Consider the following 18,032-nt stretch of genomic DNA (forward strand, 5'->3'; position numbering starts at 1 on the left):
CTCCGCCCACTTCCGCCCAGTAGAAGGCATCGGAAGTAGAGCTGCCCCTAGTTGCGGAAGTGCCTCGCCTGGCTTGCTCAAGTCCTCTCTTCTCTTTCTCCCTTCGGAAACGTGAGTGGCAAATAGAAGGTTCCGGATATTGAACCTGGTGGGAATATGGAGAACGCTTACTATGTACTAGGCATTTCCCAGGGAGATCGTTTTTTCCTGCTTGATTCCCAGGCTTTGAGTCCCTCCAAGCCCAAATTTAAGGACTAATCACTTCCCCTAGAGATCGGGAAGCCCACTTCCCCAAATATATCATCCACTCTTCTTGCTGCATCTTAAAACTCAATTGAGAAGGGACAACTGCGCTCCCATTTTACAGACAGAGCCATTGGGAAATTGAAAGTCAAAGCCGTTCAAGTCGCCCTCAGGAAACAGGGATTTACTGCGGCACTGCCCAGCTGTCCCAGGGACTAAGGCATATCGTCCCCGCTAGTTTCTAGGTATCTAGGGACCCAGACATTAATTTTTCTAGCTCGGCCAGGCGAACTTCCAGGGTACAGCCAGAGCGGGTAGGGGGCGAGAGGGAGGAGGAGGGTCGAATCCAATCCCCCAAGTGCCCCATGGTATTCGACACCTTGGCTTCCCCATGGATCTCCGGACTTTAAGTCCTTTATCCCAAGGTCCCTTTAAATACTTTGTCCCTTACCTGAGTCCCGCCCAGGGCAGGTAATGGCAAGTTCCGCCCCCCTGCCAGAAACCGGGATCAGGCTTGGTTACCGGGAGTGGGGCACCCTCCTCCTTATCCCCTCCCCTCTTCCCTGTCCCTCTTCACAGCTGGCTAAGGAGGTCTCCATTAAAGAGGAAGGGGCAGTGCTCACATTTCTGGGCAGGTAAGTGAATGTCCCTGGAGGAAGAGCCTGGCTTGGGGACCCAGGCATCCTGGCTTCCCGCCCCTCCGAGACCCAGAAGTTTGGGGCTCCTAGGCCCAGGAGTCCAAGGCCCCTGCCCCCTAGGTCCCTAGACCCGATAATACAACTAATCCTCTGCCTCTGCCTCTCTTGTAATCTTTGTTGTCTGTGGGTGGATGTGACAATGAGCACAGAGAGAGGCACAAGTGGAAATTACCAGGAAGGGAAGACTCCAGATCACCAGTGGACATGTTTATGAGCATCTGTGTCAGGTGCTGTAGACACAATGGGGAAAAAAGATAAGCTGCCTGCTCTCTGCTCTCTTCTCTGGCGGACACTGCCTTCACTGAAATCCTGGCTCTCACACTTGCACACTGTGTGAACTTTGGCAAGCTATTTTACCTCTCTGTGCCTCAGTTTCCTTTTCTCTATATTGGGGACAATAATAGGACTCCTGGTCGGGCGCAGTGGCTCACACCTGTAATCCCAGCACTTTGGGAGGCTGAAGCAGGTGGATCACTTGAGGACAGGAGTTTGAGACCAGACTGGCCAACATGGTGAAACCCTGTCTGTACTAAAAATGTAAAAATTAGCCGGGCATGGGCCGGGCGCGGTGGCTCACGCCTATAATCCCAGCACTTTGGGAGGCTGAGGCGGGCAGATCACGAGGTCAGGAGATCGAGACCATCCTGGCTAACACGGTGAAACCCCATCTCTGCTAAAAATACAAAAAATCAGCCGGGCATGGTGGCGGGTGCCTGTAGTCCCAGCTACTCGGGAGGCTGAGGCAGGAGAATGGTGTGAACCTGGGAGGTGGAGTTTGCAGTGAGCTGAGATCCTGCCACTGCACTCCAGCCTGGGCGACAGAGTGAGACTCTGTCTCAAAAAAAAAAAAAAAAAAAAAATTAGCTGGGCGTGGTGATGCGCGCCTGTAATCTCAACTACCCAGGAGGCTAAGGCAGGAGAATCGCTTGAACCCAGGAGGCAGAGGTCACAGTGAGTTGAGATAGCGCCACTGCACTCCAGCCTGGGGTGACAGAGCCAGACTGTCTTTAAAAAAAAAAAAAAAAAAAAAAAAAAAAAAGCTGGGCGCGGTGGCTCACGCTTGTAATCCCAGCACTTTGGGAGGCCGAGGAGGGCGGATCACAAGGTCAGGAGATCCAGACCACGGTGAAACCCCGTCTCTACTAAAAATACAAAAAATAAGCCGGGCGCGGTGGCGGGCGCCTGTAGTCCCAGCTACTCGCGAGGCTGGGGCAGGAGAATGGCGGGAACCCAGGAGGCGGAGCTTGCAGTGAGCCAGGATCGCGCCACTGCACTCCAGCTTGGGCGACAGAGCGAGACTCCGTCTCAAAAAAAAAAAAAAAAAAAAAAAAAGGACTCCTGTGCAAAGTTTTGTTTTGTTTTGTTTTTGACATGGAATCTCACTCAGTCATCCAGGCTGGAGTGCAATGGCACGATCTCGGCTCACTGCAACCTCCGCCTCCCAGGCTCAATCGATTCTTCTGCCTCAGCCTCCCAAGTAGTTGGGATTACAGGCGCCCAGCACCGCGCCCGGCTAATTTTTGTATGACTCCTGTGAAAAGTCAAATGAGTTGAGTCAGAGCATAGTGGCTCATGCCTGTAATCCCAGCACTTTGGGAGGCTGAGGTGGGCGGATCACTTGAGGTCAGGAGTTCAAGACTGGCCTGGCTAACATGGTGAAACCTCATCTCTACGAAAAATATGAAAATTCACTTTGGGAGGCTGAGGCGGGAGGATCACGAGGTCAGGAGATTGAGACCATCCTGGAGAACACGGTGAAACCCCGTCTCTACTAAAAATACAAAAAAATTAGCCGGGTGTGGTGGCAGGTGCCTATAGTCCCAGGTACTCGGGAGGCTGAGGCAGGAGAATGGCATGAACCCGGGAGGCGGAGCTTGCAGTGAGCTGAGATCGTGCCACTGCACTCCAGCCTGGGCGACAGCGCGAGACTCCATCTCAAAAACAAAACAAAACAAAACAATATCTGGCAGAGAATACAGGCTGTGTAAGTGTCTGCTATTATTATCATTCGTGGACCACAGAGGTCAGTCGATAGAGCACTGCCTTATTACCCAGGGACTGAGGCCCTTGTCAGCTGTAACACACCTGGTTCTAGGTGTCTGGAAAATATGAGGGGCCACCCCTCTCTGCTGCTGCTATACATGGCATTAACCACCTGCCTGGACACTTCACCCAGTGGGGAGACAGAGCAAGGTGAGTGTTTGGGGGAAATGGTGTCCAGATACTTGGCATTGGCCTCCCCCTGACTCAGGAATGTCTCTAGTCCCTCCTCTTCCAGGACCCAGCCCCTTCCTCCTTCAGACCCAAGAGTCTGAATTCCCAGCTCCTGCTCCTTCCTCCGGGACCCCACTGCTTTCCATCCCCCTATGACTTCAGCCCTAGGGACCCTCCATTTTTCTGTCCTTCATGTCTTTGGGTCCAGAAGTGTTCCTGGCTCCGCCAGAGGCCCAGAGCTTCCTGAGTAGCCATACCCGGATTCCAAGAGCCAACCACTGGGACCTGGAGCTGTTCACACCAGGGAACCTGGAACGGGAGTGTCATGAAGAGAAGTGTTCCTGGGAAGAGGCTAGGGAATATTTTGAGGACAACACTCTCACGGTGAGGTCCTCAAGACCCTGGAGTTTCGGGCCCTCTCTCTTCTCTATACCTGTGGGGAGGTTGCAGGGGGAGGGCCTCTGTCTTCTCTATACCTGTGGGGAGGCTGCAGGGGGAGGTTCTGGCCTTCAGCTCCCTCCTCCCTGGTGTCTCAGAAGTCAGGATGGGCTAGTTTGGGGGTGTGAACCTACCAGCTGAATTGCTGCTTTTCCCCCTTCTTTTCTACTCCTCCCCCCTCAAGGAGCGCTTTTGGGAGAACTACATCTACAATGGCAAAGGAGGTGAGTGAGGGGCTGAAGCCGTCTTGTTCTGTGCAGCTAAGGGAGTCCCTTCCCAGGGAGGCCAAACCAACATCCTCCACCCCAAATTAGGTACAAGAATCGTCTGCCCCCCAATTCTGTGCTCTCTGAAGCTGGCTGCTAAAGGAGTTCCCCCGCTTAAGACCCCGGCTTGCCTGAGGAGCCCCCCCACACCTTATGATTATTTTATTTTTAATTATTTGTTTTTGAGACAGGGTCTCGCCGTGTCACCCAGGCTGGAGGGCTGTGGTACAATCTTGGCCCACTGCAACCTCAACCTCCCAGGCTCAAGTGATCTTCCCACCTCAGCCTCCTGAGTAATAGGGACTCCAGGCCCATACTACCATGATAATTTTTGTAGTTTTTGTACAGACCGGGTCTCACCATGTTGCCCAGGCTGGTCTTGAATGCCTGGCCTCAGGCAATCCTCCTGCTTCAGTGTCCCAGACTGTTGAGACTATAGGTGCCAGGCCCCACCACATCTTATTGGATGCAGGTCCTGGGTCCCTAGGAAGGGAAGTGTCAGTGGAGGGAAAGGCTAGAGCTGTAGGGCCTGTCAGGCCTTAAGCTGAGAGGGGAAGGCCCACCTGAACCCTTCGCTGGTGTCCAGAGTAAATGGAAACACCAACCCCTCCAGCAGCCTGATTGCGGGAGACGCTGCCCTCTAGCAACGTGACCAAGGGAGGAAGCCTGCCCATCCTCACCTGCCCATTTTGCCCCCAACAACCCCTCCTCTGAGTTCTGAGGCCCCATCTTGTTGCCAGCCTTGTTGCTAAGGGGGGCTGCTCCTTAGCAACAGGGCCTGGCCAGGCCAGACCAGATGAAGAAGCCTGAAGCAGTACCTGGCTGATTTCCCCCCCCACACAGCCCCATCCCAGCAGCTGCCTGGTTGCTAAGGAGGCCTTCTCCCTAGCAACCACACCTAGCCAGGCTCCAGGACCCAAGGCCTTCTGCCCACTGGAGGACCACCCTCCGGGCCCCCGATGCCCCACCCACTTGTGGCCCGGTTGCTAGGGGTAGATGCACCTTAGCAACAGGCCCTAGGTCTGGGCTGGAGTCTCACACTGGAGCCTGGTTGCTAGGGGAGGTAATTTCCCTACAGGCCTAGCGAGGCATAGTGGCTCCTTGAATCCACCTGAAGGTGCCCACATCAGGAGGACCTGCCTTCTGAAGCTGCACTTGCGCTTTTTGCTAAAGGGGCTCAAAAGTCTGGGGGTTTACTGCAGTCAGATGTGGTGGCTCATGCCTGTAATCTCAGCACTTTGGGAGGCCAAGGCGAGCAGATCACCTGAAGTCAGCAGTTCAAGATCAGCCTGGCCAGCGTGGTGAAACCCCATCTCTACTAAAAATACAAAAATTAGCCGGGCGTGGTGATGTGTGCCTGTAATCCCAGCTACTCAAGAGGCTGAGGCACAAGAATCACTGCAGCTGGGAGGCAGAGGTTGCAGTGAGCAGAGATTGCACCATTGCACTCCAGCCTGGGAGATGTCTCAAAAACAAACATACAGCAGGGTGCAGTGGCTCACGCCTGTAATCCAAGCACTTTGGGAAGCTGAGGCGAGCGGATCACCTGAGGTCAGGAGTTCGAGACCAGCCTGGTCAACATGGTGAACCCTGGTCTCTACTAAAGATACAAAAATTAGCTGGGCGTGGTGGCGCACACCTGTAATCCCAGCTAGTTGGGAGGCTGAGGCCGGAGAATCGTTCAAACCCAGGAGGTGGAGGTTGCAGTGAGCCAAGATCACACTATTGCACTCCAACCTGGGCAACAAGAGGGAAACTCCATCTCAAAAACAAACAAAAAATTTGGGGTTTACCTCTGGAGGAAAGCCTACCTATCTAGTGCCCATGGAAGTTTCCCCAGCAGCAAGAGCTAGCAAGGCCTCCCCAAGCCCAACGACTCCCTATACTCCCTTGTCCTTAGACTCGAGGCCTTGGATTGCAAACAGGGCTGCACCTTAGTAACATGTCAAACATGTATTCTAGATTCTTAGTTACATTGGTGGGGAGAAGGGGGTCCCTAAATTCCTCCATTTGTTTTTTGTTTTTTTGAAACGGGGTCGGGCAGGGCATGATGGCTCACGCCTGTAATCCCAGCATTTTGGGAGGCTGAGGCTGGTGGATCATGAGGTCAGGAGTTTAAAACCAGCCTGACCAATATGGTGAAACCCCATCTCTACTAAAAATACAAAAATTAGCCAGGCATGGTGGCGCACGCCTGTAATCCCAGCTATTTGGGAGCCTAAGGCACCAGAATCGCTTGAACCTGGGAAGCGGAGGTTGCAGTGAGCCGAGATCACTCCAGCCTGGGCAACAGAGTAAGACTCCATCTCCAAAAAAAAAAAAAGAAAGAAATGGGGTTGCTCTGTTGCCCAGGCTGGAGAGCAGTGGCACAATCGCGACTCACTGCAGCCTCGACCTCCTATGCTCAAGTGATCCTCCCACCTAAGCCTCCTGAGTAGCTGGGATTACAGGCATGCACTACCAATGCTCAGATAATTTAAAAATTTTTTTATGTAAAGACGGGGTCTCACTGTGTTGTCTACGCTGCTCTCTACCTCCTAGGCTCCAGTCATCTTCCTGCCTTGGCCTCCAAAGTTCTGGGATTACAGGTGTGAGCCACCGAGCCTGTCCATTTTCTTTTTTCTTTTAGAGACAGGGTCCAGTCACCCAGGCTGGAGTATACTGGAGTGATCCTGGCTCGCTGTAGCCTCGACCTCCTGGGGTCAGGTGACCCTTCTTCCTCAGCCTCCCAGGTAGCTGGGACTACAGGTACCTGTAGCACCACACCCAGCTATTAAAAACATTTTTTCCGGCCGGGCAAGGTGACTCACGCCTGTAATCCCAGCACTTTGGGAGGCCGAGGCGGGCGGATCACAAGGTCAAGAGATCAAGACCATCCTGGCCAACATGGTGAAACCCTGTCTCTACTAAAAATACAAAAATTAGCTGGATGTGGTGGCGGGCTCCTGTAGTCCCAGCTACTTGGGAGGCTGAGGCAGGAGAATCGCTTGAACCTGGGAGGCGGAGGTTGCAGTGAGCTGGGATCATGCCACTGCACTCCAGCCTGGTGACAGCACAACTCCGTCTCAAAACAAAACAAAAAACCAACATTTTTTCCCCAGGCTCAGTGGTGGCTCATGCCTGTAATCTCAGAACTTTGGGAGGTAGAGATTGGTGGATTGCTTGAGGAATTTGAGACCAACCTGGGCAAAAAATACAAAAAATTACAAAACACAAAATTAGCCAGGCATGGTGACGCACACCTGTGGTCCCAGCTACTCAGGAGGCAGAGGTAGGAGGATCACCTGAGCCCTGGACGTCAAGTGGCAGTGAGCTGCGATTGCTCCACTGCACTCCATGCAGAGTCAGACCCTGTCTCAAAAAAAAAAAAAATTGTTTTTTTTTTTTTTGTAGAGCCTCCCTATGTTGCCCAGGCTGGGCTCAAGTAATCTTCCTGCCTTAGCCTCCCAAAGTTCTGAGATTACAGGTATGAGCCACTGTGCCTGGCTACCATGAATAATTTTAAAAGCATATCCCAAGTAGTGCATGTGACTTTTTTTTTTTTTTTTTGAGGGGGACAGAGTCTCTCTCTGTCATCCTGGCTAGAGGGCAGTGGCACAATCTCCCCGGCTCAAGCAATCCTCCTGCCTCATCCTTCTGAGTAGCTGGGACTACAGGCAAGCACCACCAAGCCTGGTTAATTTTTTTTTTTTTTTTTTTGAGACGGAGTTTTGTTCTTGTTGCCCAGGCTGGAGTGCCATGGCGCAATCTGGGCTCACCGCAACCTCCACCTCATGGGTTCAAGCGATTCTCCTGCCTTAGCCTCCCAAGTAGCTGGAATTATAGGCATGCGCCACCATGCCTGGCTAATTTTGTATTTTTAGTAGAGACAGGGTTTCTCCATGTTGGTCAGGCTGGTCTCGAACTCCTGACCTCAGGTGATCCAGCCACCTTGGCCTCCCAAAGTGCTGGGATTACAGGTGTGAGCCACTGCGCCTGGCTAATTTTGTATTTTTTGTAGAGATGGGATTTCACCATGTTGGCCAGGCTGGTCTCAAACTCCTGACCTTGTGTGATCTCCATGCCTCAGCCTCCCAAAGTTCTGGGATTATAGGCATGAGCCACCACACCTGGCCAGGACATAGTTTTGTTTTTTTGGTGGTGGTGGTGGTTTTTTTATTTTTTGAGAGGAAGTCTTGCTCTTGTTGCCTCGGCTGGAGAGCAATGGCTCGATCTCAGCTCACTAAAACCTCCGCCTCCTGGGTTCAAGCGATTCTCCTGTGTCAGCCTCCCAAGTAGCTGGGATTACAGGCACATACCACCACGCCTGGCTAATTTGTTGTATTTTTAGTAGAGACAGTGTTTCACCATATTGGCCAGGCTGGTCTTGAGCTCCTGGCCTCAAGTGATCTACCTGCCTTGGCCTCCCTAGTGCTGGGATTACAGGCGTGAGCCACTGTATCCAGCCTGTAATCAGTCACGTATCCAGCCTGATCTCATTAAGTTTTCACAGTGGGGTAGGGGTTATGGTTCCCATTTTACAGAACCCACAGTGGAGGGTCAGAGAAAGGAATGAGGTGAATTGCCTGAGGTCACAGGGCTAGGAAGGGACCCCAGCTCTGCCTGCTTCAGGGTCTGTTCTCTTCCCTCAGTGGGAAGGAATTTTGATTAGGGTGGGTGGCCGTCCCCGAAACAGTGGCTCCCCTTCCCTGCTTCCCTGCAGGGCGTGGACGAGTGGATGTGGCAGGCCTGGCTGTGGGACTGACGTGTGGTGTCCTTCTCATTGTCCTGGCTGGCCTGGGAGCCTTTTGGTATCTGCACTGGCGACGCCGCCGAGGCCAGCAGCCCTGTCCCCAAGAGTAAGGGGGATTCAGTGAGGAGGCGGTGGTGGTGGAGAGCAAGGGGAGGGAGGAAATGTTGACCTAAAGGGATGTGCTAAGGATTGGGGGCAGATGGGCACTGATGAAAGACCTGAGGACACTGTCATTTGGAGAGTGAATCTGTGAGCTGGCTTGTGTCTGGTTTTGGTGTCTGTTGCTCTGTCTGTCTAGATCCTCAGTACCTGGCCCACAGTAGGAGCTCTGACCACTTTTGCTGCCGGCCTGTCTTTGTGGTACTGGGATTACCACTCTGGATATTGTATCTGGTGAGGCTGCGACGGTGCAGCCTGTGGTGTTTGGGTGTCTGTGGTATGTCAGTTTCAGTGGTGACAGGTGCAGCACCTGAGTGGGTGTGGGAAATTGGTGAGGAGTGCATCTATGTTGTGTTCCTGTCTATATGGATGGGCTGAGTTCTGTCTGTTTGGTGTGTGTTGGCCTGCCTCTCTGCAGGGCTTTTTTTTTTTTTTGAGACGGAGTTTCACTCTCGTTGCCCAGGCTAGAGTGCATAGTGTGATCTTGGCTCACTGCAACCTCTGCCTCCTGGGTTCAAGTGATTCTCCTCCCTCAGCTTCCCGAGTAGCTGGGATTATAGGTGCACGCCACCATGTCCTGCTAATTTTGTATTTTTAGTAGAGACGGGGTTTCTCCATGTTGGTCAGGCTGGTCTTGAACTCCTGACCTCAGGTGATCTGCCTGCCTCTGCCTCCCAAAGTGCTGGGATTACAGGTGTGAGCCACCACGCCTGGCCCTTTTTTTTTTTTTTTTTTAAGAGACAAAGTCTTACTGTGTTGCCCAGGCTGGAGTGCAGTGGCCCGTTCACAGCTCACTGCAGCCTCAATTTCCTGGGCTCAAGAAATCCTCCCACCTCAGCCTCCTGAGGATCTAGAACTATAGGTGTGTGCCGTGCATCCAGCAGGGCTGTCTTTTTCTCTATTGCTCTGCCTGTATCTGGTGCACATGGGTGTGTCTGAATAAGAGTGTGTCTCTGTGGTTGCTGATTTCTGGGTCTGCCTGTGTGTAGCTGACTGTCATTTGAGGCACTTTTCTGTGTGTAAGGCTAGGCTGAAGGTGACCCTCCTTTTCTGAGGTCCACCTCCCTTCCAGCTCTGTCCCAGTGTCACCCTGAATCTCCATCTCCTAGATCCCCTCTCTTCCGCCTTAGTCTAGGTATCCTGTAAGTTGCCTCTGCTCACTGTACCTTTGCTGTCCCCAGGGCCGGGCTTATCAGCCCTCTGAGTCCTTTGAGCCCTCTGGGCCCACCGACGCCCCTGCCTCCACCCCCACCCCAACCCCCAGGCCTCCCCACCTATGAGCAGGCGCTGGCAGCCTCTGGGGTACACGACGCACCTCCACCCCCCTACACCAGGTATGGGGCGTGGCTTCTGCCCGGGGGCGGGGCGCAGAGGGGTGGGCACGTTGGAGGAGGAACCTGGGCTCAGGGGCGGGACTTGGAATTTGGGCCTTATTACCTAGGGCGGGGCTTGGAGTGCGGGGGCGGGGCCCCATGCAATGGTCTAGGGGCGTGGCCCAGCGTTGTATGTGCGGAGGCGTATAAGAGGGTGGGGCCTGTGCCCAGAGGGTCCGGGATTGGCTGAGACTCCAAGGGCGGTCGGAGTGGTCTTGGCTGAGGGGAAAAAAACACAGGAGCTTTGACTCCCTAGTGTGCCTCTTCTCTTGCAGCCTCAGGAGGCCTCACTGAAGAGCTGCTTTCGAGACCCGGCTCTCCGAACCGTGCCCCTGATTCACACCGGATTCCGGAAGCCCCTAGGCCTCGTAGACGCCGAAGCTGGACTTGGGGGGGCGGGGATGGTGGGAGTAGGGGTCGCCCGGCCCGAGGCCTGCCCTGGCACACGCGTTTCCGCCGCGTATGGATATACACATGTTCTCGGCAACGTGTTCCCGTGTCCTGGCCCCTCACGGGCCCCCACACTCTCCTGACCGTGAGGGCACTGGTCAGTTCCGCCCCCGTGGTAGGCAGACGCGCGGGGAAATTCGGACCCAGGAGCCCAGCCCCGGCTGTGCCGTCTTGTGTATGGGCAGATATGACCTGACAGTCCCCTCCAGTGCCACAGGGTACGCACACGCACAGCCCCGCCTGTGCACACGCGTGTCTTCGTGCACTCCCTGTGCGGTACAGAGGCACTTCGTAACCCAGGGAAAGGGCGGGGGGCATATTTGCAAGCGTGCTCGGTGCGGGCAGGCTCGCATTGCACCCAGGGAGCTGGAGTTGAGCTCTTCCCCTAAATAAAAACCCTTCGGAAAGGAGACCAAAAAAAGCAGAAATAATGCAAATAATAATAATAATAATAATAATAATAATGAACCGCGATCCCGGGCGCATCGGAACTGGTTTTCTGTGCAAACGCGCCCTACACCCCCAGGCCCTGCTTGCGCTCAGTCTCTCTCACTCTCCCTTTTTTTTTTTTTTTTTTTGCATTTGCACGGGATTGTGGGAGGAAGCGGAGCGCAGCCAGACACCCCGCCGCCCGCCCCCCCTTCCCCTCCCCCCTCCCCCAGCCGCCTTGTGCAAAGATGGCTGCACCGTGAGCGCAGAGGAGGAGGAGGCGGCGGCGGCGGCGGCGAGAGAGCGAGCACCCAGCGCCTGCACCCACCCCGGGGCCGCCCGGGACGCCCCCTCCCGAGCGCGCGCCCCCCTTTTTCTCTCGCAAGCGCCGGGGCAAAGGCGGAGACAGCGGGGTCCCTCCACCCCCCCTTCCCTCCTCTAGGGGGAACCCCCCTTCCCCCTTCCTTGGCTCAGCGACTGCACCCCCTCCCTTGCCCGCCCCTCCGCCCCTGCCCCCTCCCTCCCCCGCCCGGGGCCTTCCCGGGCCTTCGGCGGCTGCAAAGAAAAAAAGAGAGAGAGAAAAGGGGGGGAAAAAAAGCAGCAGCGGAGGGAGCGGCGGCGGAGGAGAGCGCGCGCGCCCCCTCCCTCCCTCCCTCCCTCCCCCTCCCCCCAATTTCCACCGCGGCCAATTCATGGACAGGAACTACCCCAGCGCCGGCTTCGGGGACCCGCTCGGCGCCGGGGCGGGATGGAGTTACGAGAGGTCAGCGAAAGCTAGGTAAGGAGCTGAGGGTGGCCTGGAGAAAGGGGCCAAGGGGTGGGAGCCCAGGCGGGCCGGGCCGGGCCCGCCCGGCGACGCGTGCATCGCAAACTCCCCTCCGGCTTGCAAGGGAGCGGCCTTCCTCGGTTTGTAACAACGCCGCCGCCCCAGTTTGCAAATTGCAAACTCCGCCAAAGCCAGCTCCGGCATGCAAAGGGAGAATTGCAGCGGGAAAATGGGGGTGCAAAACAATTTCGGACGGGAAGGCCTTGGGAAGGTGGGAGGGACTGGCGAAGCAAGGCCTGGACTTCCCCCCATCCTTGGATTCCCGGCTTGGTGACCCCTCCCCCCCGCGCCCCAGGCGCTGCTCTTGCAAAGGTGGGAAGAAGAGAAGAATTAGAACGCAGATCTGGGGGGCGCGAACCCCCCTCAGGTCCTATTGTTCCGGGACTGTGCGAGGCCGCGCCACTAGGCGCCCCCCCAAGAATTCCGCGCGCAGAGTGGGCATGGGGCCCCGCCCCCTTCCTAAGCTGCGGTTCTGTGTGTGTAAGGGGGGGGGTCTAGCATCTGGGACACGCCCCCTTTAATGCCCCCACCCCCAAAGGCAGAGAATCCTAGTTAATGGCAAGGAGTGGAGCGTTTGCCCTCCTGAGTCTGGCCACGGACTGGGGCCGTTGCATGGGAAGAGTCGGATGTTTCCCGGGTGTGTGTTTGTGTGTCTGAGCGTGGGCCCTCTGCGTGCGTGGCTGGCAGCGTGTTCACCTGTGAATCTGCCCCTTTCCTGCTGCTTCCTCACACTTCACCTACCCCCGAGCACCTCCCCCCCAACACACCTGAGTTTCCCAGCAGGGCATAACCCCAATTGTGTCAGGATTTTCGGTGTGGGATTCCTCCGTCTATATCTTTTCTTCCCCACGGGTGAGTTGGATACCCATTTGCACACACACCTGGCATTGCACGGGCCCATGCATTTGAACCTCAACCCCCGGGGATGGACGGTGTTCTTGTCCACACTTGTACCTGGTACTTTCCCCGGGTCTTATTCCCTCTTCTCTCCACCCCCCCCAACCGTTGCCGCTTGGGAACCGATCTGCCTCCTGCTCCCAACTTGTTTTGCACCACCCCATGAAGTTCAGGGCCTCTGTGTTCCCGTGTGTCTACGGAAGAGGAGTCGTCCATGTGGACCTTTGGCGTTGGCCCCATGGCCAGTGTTGCCGGAACGGGGCCTGGGGTGGGGGGTTGGTGGGGTCGACGGGGGAAGGCTCTCATTTGCAACTCAAGACGCTTCCTGTGCCTTGGACCCTCTTCTGTGTGTTAGTTTCGTCTCTGAGCATGCCTGTTTGTAAACGTGAGACTATCCGGGCTCTCTTTATTCGGGCTCTGGAGTGGGGGCCATTTCTGTGGCTCTTTAGTTGGGTACCCCGATTCCCTTGTCTTCTCCCCTTTAAAGGCCTATGGTTCCTTAGCTTAACACCCCCTACCCCAATCAGCTGGAAGGGTCCCCCCAACTCCCTGGGGGGTTTCCTGAGCTCCTTTCTCAGAAGGCAGCTTGGGAGAACCCCCTGACGTCTCTCCTTTTCCCCCAGCTTGGTTTATGGCAGCTCCAGGACCTCGCACCCCGAGACGGACATCTTACACCGCCAGGCCTACGCGGCCCCCCACCCACTGCAAAGCTATGCCACCAACCACCACCCGGCAGGTACGGCCCCCATCCCGCCCCGCTTTGGGCTGGCCCTCCCCCGAGGCAGCTGATTGGCTGCTGAAAGTTCCGCCCCTCCTAATTGGCCGTGGCCCGTGCCGTGGCCCGCCCCTTGCCGTGTCTCCTCTGATTGGTTGCCTTTGAGGCTGCTGGTCCTTGCTTCATTTCTCGCCGGATTCGTCCGCCCCTGCCTCGCCCCGCCCCTTTCGCTCCAATTGGACCTGTCCCATCAGCCCCCAAATCCCACCTTCTCTTCCAGGCTTTTCCGCCTCTCTCCAGCCCACCCCAATTCTTTCCCTCTGGGTTTGCCCTATTCTTTTGGCTCCTTGGAACTCTGAATTCTGTCTTCCTGATTCTCTTTCTTCCTGACTGGCCCCAATTATCTGGCCCGCCCTCTTTTATCTTATTTTGCCCCATTGCCTTATTCCACCCCCTGCCTTTGCCTCCAAGGTTTCTGATTGGTTCCCCCTTCCTAGGGGTACTGGCAATGACATGATGCTGTCTAGTTTGACCTTTGACCTTCCTGATTGGCTCCTTCCCTTTTTCCCTCCCCATCTTTTTTTCTGAACCCTCCCATGGAGCTCAGTCCCTTTTGACTCGTTCTCTGGTCTTTCTGAGACTTCATTGTACCATCCTTTCCACTTCCTTGCTGGAAATACCCACATTTGGTCTCCCTCCTGGCCTTCCTGAGGACTCTGTTCTTTTGCCACTGGCTCTTTCGCTTCTAGATTTTTCCACACTTTTGTCTACCATTTCCTATCTGGGCCCCTGTCCTTATGACTGGATTGCCCCTTCTCTTGCTTTACTGTCTCACCTTTCCCCCTTCCCTCCCCTCATTCCTGTCTCATGAGCTTGCTTCTGTCCATCTTGTCTTCGAATTTGCCCTTTTCTCTCCCATCCCCTCCTTTTCCTGATCCAACTTGCTTTTGACCTCTTCCCTTTCTCTCTTGACCCTATCCTACCCATCCCTACCTGGCTGACTATACCCCCTGTCCCCGGGCAGGTCTTTCTGGACTCTTCGACACTGGCCTCCACCACGCGGGCTCAGCAGGGCCCGACGCCTCCGTCATGAACCTCATCTCAGCCCTGGAATCCCGGGGCCCCCAGCCTGGCCCCTCCGCCTCCTCTCTCCTCTCCCAGTTCCGCAGTCCTTCCTGGCAAACCGGTAAGCCCAGCGCCGGCCCTGCAGGGCCAGGGTGGGGCTGGCTTGCTGTCCGCTCTGACCCGCGGTCTTCCTCATCTCCAGCCATGCACACGCCAGGCCCCACGGAGCTCTTCATCTCGGGCGCCCTGCCGGGTTCCAGCACCTTTCCGTCCTCCTCTGCCCTGTCGGCTTACCAACACCCGGCTTCCTTCGGCAGCCGCCCCTTCCCAGTGCCCTCGTCCCTCAGCCTCCAGGACCCCCCATTCAGCCCTCCAGCTAATGGGCTCCTGTCTCCTCATGACGTGCTGCACCTGAAGCCCTCACAGGCACCCACGGTGCCCTCTTCACTGGGCTTTGAGCGCTTGGCAGGAGGCGGTGTCTTGGGGCCAGCTGGTCTCGGTCCAGCCCAGACCCCCCCTTACCGCCCTGGCCCCCCAGACCCACCACCGCCACCTCGCCACCTCCCAACTCAGTTCAACCTGCTGGCTTCCTCTTCTGCTGCCGCCGCCGCTGCTGAGCAGTCCTCCCCACAGCTCTATAACTTCTCGGGTGCTGCCCCGGGCCCACCGCCGCCTGAGCGGGCCCTGCCCCGCCAGGACACAGTCATCAAGCACTACCAGCGGCCAGCCAGTGCCCAGCCCCCACCACCCCCGCCACCAGCCCATGCCCTCCAGCACTATCTGAGCTGTGGAGGCAGCTACCCCTCCATGGGCCACCGGGCCAACCTGGCCTGCAGCCCCCTGGGTGGTGGGGAGCCCTCCCCGGGTGCTGGGGAGCCTAGCAAGGCTGGTCCCAGCGGAGCCACGGCGGGGGCATCTGGCCGGGCCACAGGCCCTGAGGCAGCAGGGGGCGGTGGGGCCGGAGGTGGTGGCGGAGGTTACCGCCCCATCATTCAGTCGCCTGGGTATAAGACGGGCAAAGGCGGTTATGGAGCAGCTGCCGGGGGTGCTACCAGGCCCCCCCCACCCCGTTCGACCGCTACCCCCAAATGCCAGAGCCTGGGTGGACCGGCAGCCGCCTATGCCACTGGGAAGGCCTCTGGGGCTGGAGGGGCAGGGGGCCAGGCTTATTCCCCTGGTCAGCCGCAAGGGCTTCTGGGACCCCAGGCCTATGGGCAAGGGTTTGGAGCGGGGCAGGCACAGGACTTGAGCAAAGGCCCCAGCTACTCAGGGGGCCCTCCACAGCCCCCCAGCGGCCCTCCTCCTCCTGGCCTGGCCACATGTCAGAGCTACTCCCCGGACCAGCTGCAGGGGCAGCTGTATGGGGTGCAGGGCGAGCCATACCCAGGGCCAGCCGCCCACTCCCAGGGGCTGCCCACAGCCAGCCCCTCGCTCAGCTACAGTACTGGCCATTCCCCAGCGCTCTCAGGCCATGGGGGTGGCTGGGGACCTAGCTCCTTGGGAGGTGGTGGTGAGGCCAGCCCATCTCACATCATTCGTCCGCTCCAGTCACCGCCTGCCACAGGCCGCCCGCCTGGAGTCGGTTCTCCAGGAGCCCCTGGCAAATACCTGAGCTCAGTCTTGGCTTCAGCCCCTTTCCTGGCACCTCCGGGAGCTGGCAGCTATGCAGCCGGAGCCGGTGGCTACAAGGGCAAGGGGGATGGCTCGGAGCTGCTGGCGGGCCCAGGTGGGCCTCCTGCGGAGCGCACAGAGGATGAGGAGTTCCTCATCCAGCATCTCTTGCAGGCGCCCAGCCCTCCTCGGACCTCAGGGGCAGACGGCTTGGTGGGCGAGGACGGGGCAGCAGATGCCTCTAAGGGACTTGGGGGGAGTGGCGGGGCCGGGGGACCGCCGGGTACACCCTACGAGTTGGCCAAGGAAGACCCCCAGAGGTACCACCTGCAGAGTGTCATCCGCACCAGTGCCAGCCTGGATGAGGGTGCCACTGCGGCACTGGAGCTGGGCCTGGGGAGGCTGAAGGAGAAGAAGAAAGGGCCAGAGCGGGGTGGCGAGACCCCTGAGGGGCTGGCCACCTCTGTTGTCCACTACGGGGCAGGTGCCAAGGAGCTGGGGGCCTTCTTGCAAAAGAGCCCACCACCCCCACCTCCCACGGCCCAGTCCACCCAGCCCACTCCCCATGGCCTCCTTCTGGAGGCCGGGGGCCCTGACCTCCCACTGGTGCTGCCTCCGCCTCCTCCCCAGCTGCTCCCCTCGGTCCTCAGCCATGCCCCCAGTCCCTCTCCCAGCGCCTCCAAAGTCGGCGTTCACCTCCTTGAGCCAGCCACCCGCGATGGGGCACCCCAGCCACCTCCACCGCCACCCCCGCCTCCACCACCCATGCCCCTGCAGCTCGAGGCCCACCTCCGCAGCCACGGCCTGGAGCCCGCGGCCCCCAGCCCCCGCCTGCGACCCGAGGAGAGCCTGGAGCCGCCAGGCGCCATGCAGGAATTGCTCGGGGCTCTGGAGCCGCTGCCCCCGGCGCCTGGGGACACCGGCGTAGGCCCGCCAAACTCGGAGGGCAAGGATCCCGCAGGTGCCTACCGCAGTCCCAGCCCGCAAGGCACCAAGGCGCCGCGCTTCGTGCCGCTCACCTCCATCTGTTTCCCTGACTCCTTGCTCCAAGACGAGGAGCGCAGCTTCTTCCCTACCATGGAGGAGATGTTCGGTGGAGGGGCCGCAGATGACTACGGCAAGGCCGGGCCACCCGAGGACGAGGGGGACCCCAAGGCGGGCACTGGGCCACCCCCGGGCCCCCCTGCCTATGATCCCTATGGGCCCTACTGTCCTGGCCGGGCGTCGGGAGCCGGGCCCGAGACACCAGGCCTGGGCCTGGACCCCAACAAGCCCCCTGAACTGCCCTCCACGGTCAACGCCGAGCCACTGGGCCTGATCCAGAGCGGCCCCCACCAGGCGGCGCCACCACCCCCGCCTCCGCCACCACCACCTCCCGCGCCGGCCTCCGAGCCCAAGGGTGGCCTCACCTCGCCCATCTTCTGCTCTACCAAGCCAAAGAAGCTGCTCAAGACATCCTCCTTCCACCTGCTGCGGCGCCGCGACCCACCCTTCCAGACCCCTAAGAAGCTCTACGCCCAGGAGTACGAATTCGAGGCGGACGAGGACAAGGCTGATGTGCCCGCCGACATCCGCCTCAACCCCCGGCGCCTGCCCGACCTGGTCTCCAGCTGCCGCTCCCGCCCGGCCCTCTCGCCACTGGGGGACATCGACTTCTGCCCGCCCAACCCGGGACCAGATGGCCCCCGGCGCCGTGGCCGCAAACCCACGAAGGCGAAGCGTGATGGGCCGCCCCGGCCCCGGGGGAGGCCCCGGATCCGCCCTCTGGAGGTCCCCACCACTGCGGGGCCCGCCTCGGCTTCCACGCCCACCGATGGCGCCAAGAAACCCCGGGGCCGGGGCCGAGGCCGGGGTCGAAAGGCTGAGGAGGCAGGGGGCACCCGGTTGGAGCCCCTGAAGCCACTTAAGGTGAGGGG

General features: G+C 58.2%; 2 protein-coding genes across 6 annotated transcripts in view; both read left to right on the forward strand.

Moving 5' to 3' along the window:
- The first annotated feature begins 55 nt into the window (after positions 1–55).
- PRRG2 (proline rich and Gla domain 2) lies at positions 56–10,994 on the forward strand. Of its 3 annotated transcripts, XM_015124583.3 has the most exons (8): positions 56–111; positions 823–878; positions 3,037–3,134; positions 3,364–3,539; positions 3,778–3,817; positions 8,562–8,697; positions 9,932–10,084; positions 10,399–10,994. In XM_015124583.3, exons 3-8 carry the CDS (start codon positions 3,050–3,052, stop codon positions 10,415–10,417), a joined length of 609 nt encoding a protein of 202 aa, XP_014980069.2. In that variant the 5' UTR covers positions 56–111; positions 823–878; positions 3,037–3,049; the 3' UTR covers positions 10,418–10,994. The 3 variants fall into 3 exon arrangements, with proteins under 3 accessions (XP_014980069.2, XP_077837200.1, XP_014980070.2); XM_077981074.1 differs by lacking the exon at positions 56–111 and having other exon boundaries at positions 724–878; positions 3,205–3,539; XM_015124584.3 differs by lacking the exon at positions 56–111 and having other exon boundaries at positions 731–878; positions 2,997–3,134.
- A 243-nt stretch (positions 10,995–11,237) lies between these two features.
- Positions 11,238–18,032, forward strand: part of PRR12 (proline rich 12) — a 37,699-nt gene continuing 30,904 nt past the window's right edge. The window contains exons 1-4 of one of the 3 annotated variants that reach the window (XM_015124585.3): positions 11,238–11,780; positions 13,349–13,461; positions 14,465–14,626; positions 14,708–18,024. In XM_015124585.3, the coding sequence (XP_014980071.2) occupies positions 11,695–11,780; positions 13,349–13,461; positions 14,465–14,626; positions 14,708–18,024 (3,678 nt within the window). In that variant the 5' untranslated portion in view covers positions 11,238–11,694. Of the gene's footprint in view, positions 11,781–13,348; positions 13,462–14,464; positions 18,025–18,032 lie in introns of all 3 variants that reach the window. The other 2 variants (XM_077980809.1, XM_077980808.1) reach the window with 2 other exon arrangements.

Source organism: Macaca mulatta, chromosome 19 (assembly GCF_049350105.2).
Source record: "Macaca mulatta isolate MMU2019108-1 chromosome 19, T2T-MMU8v2.0, whole genome shotgun sequence".
Classification (NCBI taxonomy): domain Eukaryota; kingdom Metazoa; phylum Chordata; class Mammalia; order Primates; family Cercopithecidae; genus Macaca; species Macaca mulatta.

What these genes read in the sequence shown, in the direction of transcription:
- PRRG2 (XM_015124583.3), top strand. Translation starts at nt 3,050, where the DNA reads ATGAGGGGCCACCCCTCTCTGCTGCTGCTATACATGGCATTAACCACC. An exon ending in CAGTGGGGAGACAGAGCAAG is followed by an intron (nt 3,135 to 3,363) that starts GTGAGTGTTTGG and finishes CTTTGGGTCCAG; the next exon opens with AAGTGTTCCTGGCTCCGCCA. An exon ending in CATCTACAATGGCAAAGGAG is followed by an intron (nt 3,818 to 8,561) that starts GTGAGTGAGGGG and finishes GCTTCCCTGCAG; the next exon opens with GGCGTGGACGAGTGGATGTG.